The sequence below is a fragment of the Lineus longissimus genome, chromosome 2, assembly GCF_910592395.1.
Source record: "Lineus longissimus chromosome 2, tnLinLong1.2, whole genome shotgun sequence".
NCBI lineage: Eukaryota > Metazoa > Nemertea > Pilidiophora > Heteronemertea > Lineidae > Lineus > Lineus longissimus.
Window position 1 is genome coordinate 174179 of NC_088309.1, and position 13379 is coordinate 187557.

Genomic DNA, 13379 nt, shown 5'->3' on the forward strand with positions numbered 1-13379 from the left:
GGTAGCACCCTGGCCTTGATGAAGCCCAACTAGAAGAGAAGAGAGATCTTACCTAGTGGCTCCTGTGGTAGCACCCTGGCCTTGATGAAGCCCAACCAGAAGAGGAGAGAGATCTTACCTAGTGGCTCCTGTGGTAGCACCCTGGCCTTGATGAAGCCCAACCAGAAGAGAAGGGAGATCTTACCTAGTGGCTCCTGTGGTAGCACCCTGGCCTTGATGAAGCCCAACCAGAAGAGGAGAGAGATCTTACCTAGTGGCTCCTGTGGTAGCACCCTGGCCTTGATGAAGCCCAACCAGAAGAGGAGAGAGATCTTACCTAGTGGCTCCTGTGGTAGCACCCTGGCCTTGATGAAGCCCAACCAGAAGAGGAGAGAGATCTTACCTAGTGGCTCCTGTGGTAGCACCCTGGCCTTGATGAAGCCCAACCAGAAGAGAAGAGAGATCTTACCTAGTGGCTCCTGTGGTAGCACCCTGGCCTTGATGAAGCCCAACCAGAAGAGACGGAGATCTTACCTAGTGGCTCCTGTGGTAGCACCCTGGCCTTGATAAAGCCCAACCAGAAGAGCACCTGGGCCTGCTGTACCTCCTGCGGGTCCTCCACGTTGAAGACAATCATATGGATACTGTGTGCATCGCCAACAAACGAGTCATACAACAGGTAGTATGGCTCGTAACCAGAGAACTCCCACATACTCGTCAGGCCAGCAGCTGAAAGAACATGTCACATTACGAGAATATGCCAATACTAGTGGTTCTCCAACGCCAACAGTTCAAGAAATCCATGTGTATTGTTCAACGTGTGTCTTTTCTTTACAATTGAATTTTTGACTTGGTAAATGGGATAAGTGATAAGTGTCAAGACCACCATCAAACCTATCTAATGGCAGAACCAATACCAAAAGTGTCAAGACCACCATCAAACCTATCTAATGGCAGAACCAATACCAAAAGTGTCAAGACCACCATCAAACCTATCTAATGGCAGAACCAATACCAAAAGTGTAAAGACCACCATCAAACCTATCTGATGGCAGAACCAATACCAAAAGTGTCAAGACCACCATCAAACCTATCTAATGGCAGAACCAATACCAAAAGTGTAAAGACCACCATCAAACCTATCTAATGGCAGAACCAATACCAAAAGTGTTAAGACCACCATCAAACCTATCTAATGGCAGAACCAATACCAAAAGTGTTAAGACCACCATCAAACCTATCTAATGGCAGAACCAATACCAAAAGTGTTAAGACCACCATCAAACCTATCTAATGGCAGAACCAATACCAAAAGTGTAAAGACCACCATCAAACCTATCTAATGGCAGAACCAATACCAAGGAAGGAGACTTACCTGATATATTTGCCAAGTTCACATCGATGCCCTTCGTGTATCCTTCATTAACAACATCAAATGAGAACTGTGTTGGAAGACTACTCGAGCGCTCCGCTAGCTTTTCTGTTGCTGAAACAAGAGATTATCCAACGTAATGGCAACGATTAGACATCGAGCAGCTCTTTCAATGGATAATCTTTGGGGAGGCTGGTGAAACCATTTCAAAACATTTCTCCAGAGTGACATCAAAGTCATGGTCTTGTGGTCTTCCAGCAGTTTCCACCAATCCTCACCAGATTCATTCGTTCCCACCCTGACTGGAAGTCTCCTCAATATGATCATTTCACTTTGTAAACTAGTGAGTTCCATTTAACAATACGACACAGAAGTTGCCCAGTGTTTTACTTTCTGAACTGAATGAGCAACAAAGGTAGTCTTGTTATTCTAGAAATAGGTGTAAGTATTTGTATGAAACATCTACCTTTGTGTGGAGGGTATGGCTGAGCATTCGCTGCCCCAAACAGCAGATTTGTACCACTAAACCTCCGTCGGAATATGCCAGTGAAGTAACCACACTTTAACGAGTTGATGACGGTCGACTTGCCCACTCCGCTGTGACCGAACACCTTGATTCGTATCCTCGACTGGAGTTTGTTGGTTGGGATCAGCTGGTCGATGCATTGGTCTTGACGCTCCTTGAAATAGAAATCAACACATTCATCAGGGGAAATACAATGCCTAACTTCTGATCCTTTCCACCAATCGCATTTTGATGTGTTATTTGGTGCAACTCACATGTGCACGTTGCTGGGTGGAAGACTCAACATCCACCCAGCACATCCCTGAGAACGGGATACCCTCCATAACGACACCCAGCACATCCCTCAGCACGGGATACCCTCCATAACGACACCCAGCACATCCCTCAGCACAGGATACCCTCCATCACGACACCCAGCACATCCCTGAGAACGGGATACCCTCCATAACGACACCCAGCACATCCCTCAGCACGGGATACCCTCCATAACGACACCCAGCACATCCCTCAGCACAGGATACCCTCCATCACGACACCCAGCACATCCCTGAGAACGGGATACCCTCCATAACGACACCCAGCACATCCCTCAGCACAGGATACCCTCCATAACGACACCCAGCACATCCCTGAGAACGGGATACCCTCCATAACGACACCCAGCACATCCCTCAGCACGGGATACCCTCCATAACGACACCCAGCACATCCCTGAGAACGGGATACCCTCCATAACGACACCCAGCACATCCCTCAGCACGGGATACCCTCCATAACGACACCCAGCACATCCCTGAGAACGGGATACCCTCCATAACGACACCCAGCACATCCCTCAGCACGGGATACCCTCCATAACGACACCCAGCACATCCCTGAGAACGGGATACCCTCCATAACGACACCCAGCACATCCCTCAGCACGGGATACCCTCCATAACGACACCCAGCACATCCCTCAGCACGGGATACCCTCCATAACGACACCCAGCACATCCCTGAGAACGGGATACCCTCCATAACGACACCCAGCACATCCCTGAGAACGGGATACCCTCCATAACGACACCCAGCACATCCCTGAGAACGGGATACCCTCCATAACGACACCCAGGACATCCCTCAGCACGGGATATCCTCCATAACAACCAAGAGCCTGAGAGGTGTTCTTCTCACACCTTATCTCAGTGATATTCCCAGCAGCAGGCAAAATGACTTGAAGAGGACAACATAATCTACTTGAAATGTAGGAAGGAAGAGGATCTGTGTATGAACTAGTGTCACAACTTAAGCAAGAACAAGAGGACACAGAGATAACTGTTTACAGAATAAATGGGGACATATGCTGTCTTTAAAGCCCCCTGCCCCGCCACCATGGAATATAAGAGTGTACTTACAGGCCTCATTCGTGACAGCATGTCTGTAACGGCTGTGTGTCCTCCAGCAAGCGCCATGATATCTGCCGTCATACCATCCTAACAAAAGAAAAGAGAAAATGCGTCATAAACTCAGCTCCTACAAACATGAGCTAATATGGGAAATCCTCGGTCTTTGAGAGAGACTTCAAAGGTAGCAACTCCCACACTTATTGGAAAACCAAACATAGCCTTATACAATGAACATGCACAGAGTTGAATCTATGTCCATTATCAATATGACACTTGCCGGTTCAGGTTTCATCTGATGATGACGTAGCCTGGGGTTTTTCAACATTCAGCTTGTCAATGAGCCTGATTGTCACTGAAGATGCCTTGGATTCAAACATTGTCATTTACTGGTTAAGTTAATCCAAAGCCAACTCATTATTGGTTTACACCACAATGGGTAGTAAAGTCACATCCACTAGGCCTGGTGATTTACTACCCTGAGTCACATATGACTTCACTTGAAGAGAAACCAATCAAAATAGGTCTGAAAGTGTTTTAAAGTGAAACTATTCATAGTGTTCACGTTCACGGCATTGATCATGATGACGTTGTCATGATGATTACCTTGTCTTTGATGGTGGTCATCGCCCCAGACAGGAGGAGACAGCGAACGATGTCCGTGTGACCAGCCCGGGCAGAGATGTGTAATGGAACAAGCTCATTCTGAAAGAAGACAAGGATTACAGTACATCGCCCACAATCGCGTTGATTAAGATCGTGCCTGGACAGGAGACTTATCTACAATATGGGCTTTGTGGTCCACCAGCTAGTCAAAGTCGTGCCTGGACAGGAGACTTATCTACAATATGGGCTTTGTGGTCCACCAGCTAGTCAAAGTCGTGCCTGGACAGGAGACTTATCTACAATATGGGCTTTGTGGTCCACCAGCTAGTCAAAGTCGTGCCTGGACAGGAGACTTATCTACAATATGGGCTTTGTGGTCCACCAGCTAGTCAAAGTTTCTTACAGTTGCCTTCCAAAGCTGCAATTGTCATTGAATCTACAGACTAAAATAGCAGGAAGACACGTACTTTGTTAGTGATGTCCACCTGACAACCAAAGGCACAGAGTGTCTGCACGACTCCTGTCAGTCCTTCCTTACACGCGATGTGGAGAGCACTATCACCAGCCTGAAACCACATGCTAGCTTAGTTAGGTACAGTTGATGAAATCTATATTGACTAGTAGGCCTAAGCAAGCTGAATGCCAAGAGTCTTTGATGGTAAAGTTTGAATATTTCAAGGTGCGCAGTTCGATAGCAGGTAACTCATCGAAGTTCTTTTGATAAAAGTCAGTAAAAAAATGTCCAAGCCAGATTCATACAGTGAGATTTTAAGCCAAATAAGTTCGAGAGAAATAGCAAATAGAACAAAGGTGAGAAAAAAATGAGAAAATGATATCTATTGAAAGCTTAGAGTAGTAAGCACCATCAAGAATAAAATGGATTAAGGTGCGTGCATATAACAGGCAGATTGATTGGTCATTCTAAAAGTTTGTCCAGGAATCAAGTAGGACCATGATTATCACTCAGTCTTATCAATTTGCCGGACTGGCTTTTTACCAAGCATTACGTACCATGTCAACGTTGTCCAGATGAGATCCTGCATGAAGCAGCATCAAAGCAAGAGGCTGAAGGCGTCGTTGACAGGCAATATGAAGGGGACTGCAACCCATCTGAGCAAAGATGAAAACATTCACGGTCAAGGTCAGCCTATGATAGACTCAAATGGTGCAAACAGCCAAAGCTAAACTTCTTTCTTGTGAGAAGGTCAGCTTTGAGATGGCAATAGTTTCATGCTGCAAGAGGAAGAGGCTGCAGGCAGAGACACAGAAGAACCAGGAGCAAGAGTTACATGATGAATGCACCATGAACCACCTGTGATATATGTACCAATGGTAATATTGTGTGGATTGCCCTGATGTCTAACTACCACCCAAGGGCAACTCACTGACAACTACAGCAGTAACCAACAATCAGTAAGCTGGCGATTAGGTCAAGTTGTAAAGTGGGTCCTACCTTGTCTTGGAGGTTGACATCAGCACCATGATGAAGCAGTACTCTCATCGAGTCAAGATGGCCTCGGGATACGGCATTGTGTAATGCTGTCTCACCGTCCTGGCAAAGACAACAATGAACATCAGCTATAGGGCTCCACAAATATTCAATTTAAACAGATTTACCAGGCTCGAATAAACCTCGATATCAAGCTTTAGTTGTAGCCAAGCCGTACTTGATAAATGTTCCCCCCCCCCCCCGACATGAAAAGAAAACACACAAGCAGTTCAAAGAAAGATTGACCAAAATAGCTGAATGACATGCTAAATGTTAAAAGATGAATGCTTTTCTGGGTGATGCAGAAGTTACAACCAGGGCTATGGAAAACACAAAGAACGACCTTAGGAAAACGCCTACTGCCCAGTTGAGAGGAGCCTATTGTACTTGAGGTGTTGTCAAGACACCTTGGCCAGGTGAGACATTGTGAGATGTCAAGGTGCAGACACAGTGCTGGTTGTGGTGAGATATCTCTAACTAACTACTCTCAGCTTGGCAATAGATATAAGATGTGTAGTAGACGGCTGCGTTCGCTTGCCTCATCCAGAATAGCCTAGCAAGTGTAAAGTGTATCGCACCTTGTTCTGTATGTGAGTGAAGGCACCAGCCGTACAAAGGAAACTAGAGATTTGAGGGAAGCCATGCCATGATGCGTTGTGGAGAGCACTCTCGTTCAACTACAATAGAATAAACATGCATCAGTCATCACACGGCATACACCATGCTCATTCCTCGACCGCATCCCATCATTACTAAAGAGACAACTCCCAATCTAATGAGGTGAAAGCAGTTTGCCTGTCAGGTTTAGAAAGAGGGTTAAACAAACCACAACTAGCCAACCCATCTAGTGCGCAATGTTTCGTGTCATCATCATTTTAGAATAGGCATGGGTTGTCAACAATCAAAATTTGTCAAAAGAGACATTGGCAATGACATTGGTGTTTCATAAAGGTCAATACCACTTAGAAGTCAAACAAGGTTGTAATAGCTATTTGAAGAGACTGTTTTAACCTTATGTTTAGTTAAATCAGAGGAAAATATATACCGTGCACATATATGTGCATCAATGTCTGGTTCCAATGAGATGTCATAGATGTCAGGCCGGAATCAAAGCTGCTAATCTGTCCTCGGGTGACCATTTCTACTCATTGACAGGCAAGCTGCCCATGTAGAGGAAGTGTTTGTATTGTGTCCTGCGACCAACAACCTCTCCAGTAGCTCAGAGACCAAGCTTACACTCAGAAATAAACACAGTGGGCAAAAAATAATACAAGAAAGCAACAGAGTCCACTCCATAAACAAGTTAGCAAGCACTCGATCCAAAGAGAGAGATTGTTAAAACATGAACAGTGTAGAAACAGAGATACCAGCATGAGGCTTTCCGGCCATCAATGTTAGTTGGAACCTCACAATGTGTAGAAACAGAGATACCAGCATGAGGCTTTCCGGCCATCAATGTTAGTTGGGTTATGGAACCTCACAATGTGTAGAAACAGAGATACCAGCATGAGGCTTTCTGGCCATCAATGTTAGTTATGGAACCTCACAATGTGTAGAAACAGAGATACCAGCATGAGGCTTTCTGGCCATCAATGTTAGTTGGGTTATGGAACCTCACAATGTGTAGAAACAGTCGAGGCTTTCCGGCCATCAATGTTAGTTGGGTTATGGAACCTCACAATGTGTAGAAACAGAGATACCAGCATGAGGCTTTCCGGCCATCAATGTTAGTTGGGTTATGGAACCTCACAATGTGTAGAAACAGAGATACCAGCATGAGGCTTTCCGGCCATCAATGTTAGTTGGGTTATGGAACCTCACAATGTGTAGAAACAGAGATACCAGCATGAGGCTTTCCGGCCATCAATGTTAGTTGGGTTATGGAACCTCACAATGTGTAGAAACAGAGATACCAGCATGAGGCTTTCTGGCCATCAATGTTAGTTATGGAACCTCACAATGTGTAGAAACAGAGATACCAGCATGAGGCTTTCTGGCCATCAATGTTAGTTGGGTTATGGAACCTCACAATGTGTAGAAACAGTCGAGGCTTTCCGGCCATCAATGTTAGTTGGGTTATGGAACCTCACAATGTGTAGAAACAGAGATACCAGCATGAGGCTTTCCGGCCATCAATGTTAGTTGGGTTATGGAACCTCACAATGTGTAGAAACAGAGATACCAGCATGAGGCTTTCCGGCCATCAATGTTAGTTGGGTTATGGAACCTCACAATGTGTAGAAACAGAGATACCAGCATGAGGCTTTCCGGCCATCAATGTTAGTTGGGTTATGGAACCTCACAATGTGTAGAAACAGAGATACCAGCATGAGGCTTTCCGGCCATCAATGTTAGTTGGGTTATGGAACCTCACAATGTGTAGAAACAGAGATACCAGCATGAGGCTTTCCGGCCATCAATGTTAGTTGGGTTATGGAACCTCACAATGTTCAAACTGGTTACTTAGTGCGTTCTGCAGAAAGCAAATAGGGAACTGATGAGAAGTTTTCCTACCTTATCAGTTAAGTTGACATCTGCCTTGGCGTCACACAGGAGCTCGATCACCTGCTTGTGACCATACCTGGCAGCCACATGAATCGCACCCTCACCAGCCTGCAAACAACAAATAGAGAAAGGCTTTCAAAGGGCTTGACGATATAACACCCAGCTATCTGCTGGTATAGTCATGATTCAACCTCCCTGGCAGCTGCAGCTATACAGCACTCAGGACATCACATCTGCCATCTCCGCTAACAACAGATAGGCCTACACATAACCCCTGAGAAGAGAAAAGCAATTCAGATCAAGTGTCCTGCTCAAGGACTTTGAAATCAAACAATGGTTTTCATTCTAAGATTCAAACCTTCAACCTCAGATTGTGAGTCGAATGCTCTAAAGACTATCCCACTGGAGCCCTTTGACTGGTGCCTGGCCAGAAATCCCTCACCACCATCGAGAAGCATTCAGACCAATTAATTAGCCTCACGTCCCCTTTGTGCATGCCCGTCACAAATCGCATCAACACAAACCCCTAACAAGAGAATCTCCCACAAGGCACTCATCACCGTTTAATTAACTCGGCAGCCAAATCCTGCTCAGCTTGCCAGCCTTGATCAAGGATAGAGACGCCAAGAGGCTGGCAAGAGATGATAGGATTTCCTTCACCAAAAGCTCCTTAATAACTAGGATACTCAGTTCCATCAGTCTTATATTACTCCCATTATTCTAAGTCATGTCCGGTCTTAAAGTTCATCTACCTTTCAAAGTCAACCTAGCTGAAAGAGAGTGGCTCAGGAGAATGTTACACCTATCCAAGTCAACCTAAGTGAAGGAGAGTGGGTCAGGAGAATCTTACACCTATCCAAGTCAACCTAGGTGAAAGAGAGTGGCTCAGGAGAATGTTACACCTATCCAAGTCAACCTAGGTGAAGGAGAGTGGCTCAGGAGAATGTTACACCTATCCAAGTCAACCTAGCTGAAAGAGAGTGGCTCAGGAGAATGTTACACCTATCCAAGTCAACCTAGCTGAAAGAGAGTGGCTCAGGAGAATGTTACACCTATCCAAGTCAACCTAGCTGAAAGAGAGTGGCTCAGGAGAATGTTACACCTATCCAAGTCAACCTAGCTGAAAGAGAGTGGCTCAGGAGAATGTTACACCTATCCAAGTCAACCTAGCTGAAAGAGAGTGGCTCAGGAGAATGTTACACCTATCCAAGTCAACCTAGCTGAAAGAGAGTGGCTCAGGAGAATGTTACACCTATCCAAGTCAACCTAACCTAACCCACGCCAATTTGGAGGCAGATTGTTCCTCTCACCTTATTCTGTGTGTCGAGGCTGACACCTTGTTCCTTCAGATACTCGATCACATCCATGTGTCCTTGTCTGGCAGCCCAATAGATGGCGTCATCACCATGCTGCAATATGACAAGGTAATATGTTGTTTAACCTAAGTAACCATAGTGGTGACTTATAAGACATCACCCAACTGAAACTGAAAAATTAAAATACAGTGGAACCTCGGTGATACGACCACTCATGGGACCGAGGTTGAATGGTTGCGTTACCAGGATGGTCGCATTAGTGAAGTTGAAAATCCGGGGACAAAATGCATGATTAGGTTTTCCCGCCAAAATTGTTAAACTTTTTCAGTCCAAAATTTTTTTTCACTTGTTTTTTTTTGTTCTCAAAATGAGTCAACATCATCAGTCCCAAAACTTTTTGGACTTTGAAAATTTTGTGAAAAAAAAATTTGGACTTGGAAATCTTTTCATCTTTCAGTAAGTTGGAAAAAAAATTTCACCAAAATGTTCAAAGTCAAAAAAGTTTTGGGACTGATGATGTTGGTTCATTTTGAGCAGAAAAAAACCAAGGGGTTTCAGTGTGCAGACATATTTAGGACAGAACCAGGGTCATGCTATCAGTCGTAAGTCAGAGGTTTTGAGCTAGTTACCTTATCAGTTGCAGCCAAGTCGACACCCTTCTCCTTGAGATATTCTATGATGTCCACATGTCCTCCACCAGCAGCCATGTGTAACGCTGTCTCACCATTCTGAAAGAGAGCCACACCACCATGAGAGGAGACAGAGTTAGCGTATCAACCCATGGAGGACATTCTGGCAATCCATGTGTAACGCTGTCTCACCATTCTGAAAGAGAGCCACACCACCATGAGAGGAGACAGAGTTAGCGTATCAACCCATGGAGGACATTCTGGCAATCCATGTGTAACGCTGTCTCACCATTCTGAAAGAGAGCCACACTACCATGAGAGAAGACAGAGTTAGCGTATCAAACCATGGAGGACATTCTGGCAATCCATGTGTAACGCTGTCTCACCATTCTGAAAGAGAGCCACACTACCATGAGAGGAGACAGAGTTAGCGTATCAAACCATGGAGGACATTCTGGCCATCCATGTGTAACGCTGTCTCACCATTCTGAAAGAGAGCCACACTACCATGATAGGAGACAGAGTTAGCGTATCAAACCATGGAGGACATTCTGGCAATCTGACACACAAGCAACCATCTCCTGGATGCAAGCCAATACAAGCATTCTTAGTCATGTCTTTTTGGACATGAGACTGACCACTCGGGGGAAATGATGTTAACTATCCTGAAATTGAGAATTGTCGAAAATAATACGAAGAAATATGGAAGCCATTTACTTCTCTGAAGACATGACAATACGTCTCCATTACTCCCATGGCAATATCAGAATTGCGATGCTGAGCAGTGCACTTTATGATCAAAGTCGGACCATTTGACAGAGGACCAGCTTGGGTTACAAATGGATTGGGAGATGTGCCCATAACACAGCTTTGGGAGAGAGTAAACAGTCCAGTAAGTGGTCTAGCGGTCAGACCATGAGACAAGAGACAGGTTTCGGTTACAAATGGATTCGAGGCGTGCTCACAGCACTGTCTCTATCCACTTGTCATACAGGCCAACTCATCATATGAACCTGACACTGCATTAGGTCAGAAAAGGTTTGCAAACATTCAAACAACAAAGCTGGCTCTTCTTTCAATCAAATGAATGGAGAGAGTGGTCAAACAACACTTTTTTCCGTTTCCGCAAAAATCATTATCAGCCACTTGGAGCATTTGTGTCGGTTCTTGTTACAAATGTTAGGATTGTCTGATCAAGTGGAGTGAGGGGGAAATTATGGCAGAATGAAGGACTGATATCCCCGGGCTGCATTCCTCCATCACCGTCTGAATGAATGCAGCCAGGATTGGTTTCAGGGGATGGCAATCTCACGCATCACTAGACATTGATTGAGTCTTTATTGCTAAATGATCACGATGGGATGGTATTGAGAATATAGCTGAAAGCTGCATGCCAAAACAGCATCTGTTTAAATGGAATCAGGAAGAACGAATGGATGATACACCACTGGACAGTCTCATTGACTGGTCTGTTGGTGAGCATGAAGAGAGCAGATAGAATCAGAGAGGGTAGAGAGGTGTACGATACATCAGTGGACACTGTTCCTGGTAAACAATGAAGCATTGGAGATGCGGCTGGAAGTAGCTGACAATGGTGGGTTCAGTTCAAGGAAGACTAGCAATGCCAATAACAACCAGGGCTGATATCTCAATGAAATACACACAGAGGCTGACACTGATCCAAGATCAGAGGCTTTTCCAGTCTGAGACCCAAGAAGACCTTGTCCCCTCAACCAGCCACCAGTTCTCCAGTCTGAGACCCAAGAAGACCTTGTCCCCTCAACCAGCCACCAGTTCTCCAGTCTGAGACCCAAGAAGACCTTGTCCCCTCAACCAGCCACCAGTTCTCCACAACATTAAGATTCTGAGCACAAACACTGATCCATCAGCATGCTTTATTACGCCATGTTTTCACACATCTTGACTGTAACGTCCGATCAAATGGTTGCCGTCCTCCAATCACAATGGGATTATTCATGTTAGAGGTCGTGAGAGTCTGCTTGACTCTGATAACTGGATATAGATGAGATGTTGGGTTGGAGAAAGGAGAGATTAAGGACAAGCCATGGAGATAAGGAGGCCGCAGTCACTCTAGATTCAATGGCGTCGTGTTCATCTCCGTGATTAAGTTTACTTGTGACACCAAAGTACCTTAGCACTATTATTCATCAGACATGAGACAGCCCTTGACTTTATCATTGACTATTGAAGAGATGTACACCGTACATATCCTCTTTCTAAGACAGTTGTACTTTACTCCTGAAAGCTCCACATGTATCACATCCCTTGTCGGCCTACTTTACTCCTAAAGCTCCACATGTATCACATCCCTTGTCGGCCTACTTTACTCCTAAAGCTCCACATGTATCACATCCCTTGTCGGCCTACTTTACTCCTGAAAGCTCCACATGTATCAAATCCCTTGTCGGCCTACTTTACCCCTAAAGCTCAACATGTATCAAATCCCTTGTCGGCCTACTTTACCCCTAAAGCTCAACATGTATCAAATCCCTTGTCGGCCTACTTAACCCCTAAAGCTCAACATGTATCAAATCCCTTGTCGGCCTACTTTACCCCTAAAGCTCAACATGTATCAAATCCTTTGTCGGCCTACTTTACCCCTAAAGCTCCACATGTATCAAATCCCTTGTCGGCCTACTTTACCCCTAAAGCTCCACACGTATCAAATCCCTTGTCGGCCTACTTTACCCCTAAAGCTCCACATGTATCAAATCCCTTGTCGGCCTACTTTACCCCTAAAGCTCAACATGTATCAAATCCCTTGTCGGCCTACTTTACCCCTAAAGCTCAACATGTATCAAATCCTTTGTCGGCCTACTTTACCCCTAAAGCTCCACATGTATCAAATCCCTTGTCGGCCTACTTTACCCCTAAAGCTCAACATGTATCAAATACCTTGTCGGCCTACTTTACCCCTAAAGCTCAACATGTATCAAATCCTTTGTCGGCCTACTTTACCCCTAAAGCTCCACATGTATCAAATCCCTTGTCGGCCTACTTTACCCCTAAAGCTCCACATGTATCAAATCCTTTGTCGGCCTACTTTCCTCTACTTGTAGTACATAATGATAATACATTCTTGCACTACCAGGATTGAGCATCTCTCTTTAAGCCTTGTGACCCCACACCATCTCGGCGCCATTACTCACAAACTCGAGATGGCTATTGACTTTACCATCAAGGATAGGCTAGATCTTCTTTTTACGACACAGCAAAGCTACGACAGCCTGGTGAGTGTTCCCAAAGGTACTCTAACTTACAACAGAATAGCATAACATGGATATAGCTCCGTATCATCTCTGATGGACGACTAACATTGCAAAGGATCCAGGTTAGCTGCCACTTCCATTACAACCAGTTTTTCATTCTCTCCACTGGGACAAGCTCAGCCGAGAAGTTAGTGAGAAGTCATTATGTTGTGTGACAGTGCAACATGTTGGCAAGTGTTGAGGGAAGAAAACATGGCTCACCCATTAACTAACCTTTCATTCACACCATACCAGCCAGCAACATCATGGCTCACCCATTAACTAACCTTTCATTCACACCAT

The 13379-nt window shown here is 45.1% G+C and overlaps 1 protein-coding gene across 5 annotated transcripts in view; it reads right to left on the minus strand.

The window, feature by feature from the left end:
- Positions 1–13379, minus strand: part of LOC135499869 (death-associated protein kinase 1-like) — a 61582-nt gene that overhangs the window by 5495 nt on the left and 42708 nt on the right. The window contains exons 11-22 of one of the 5 annotated variants that reach the window (XM_064790873.1): positions 9808–9906; positions 9173–9271; positions 7872–7970; positions 5936–6034; positions 5322–5420; positions 4880–4978; positions 4336–4434; positions 3869–3967; positions 3275–3352; positions 1818–2031; positions 1355–1465; positions 514–708 (exon numbers count right to left, since the gene is read on the minus strand). In XM_064790873.1, coding sequence (XP_064646943.1) covers positions 514–708; positions 1355–1465; positions 1818–2031; positions 3275–3352; positions 3869–3967; positions 4336–4434; positions 4880–4978; positions 5322–5420; positions 5936–6034; positions 7872–7970; positions 9173–9271; positions 9808–9906 — 1390 coding nt within the window. The remainder of the gene's footprint in view (positions 1–513; positions 709–1354; positions 1466–1817; positions 2032–3274; positions 3353–3868; positions 3968–4335; positions 4435–4879; positions 4979–5321; positions 5421–5935; positions 6035–7871; positions 7971–9172; positions 9272–9807; positions 9907–13379) is intronic. The other 4 variants (XM_064790882.1, XM_064790893.1, XM_064790902.1 and 1 more) reach the window with 4 other exon arrangements.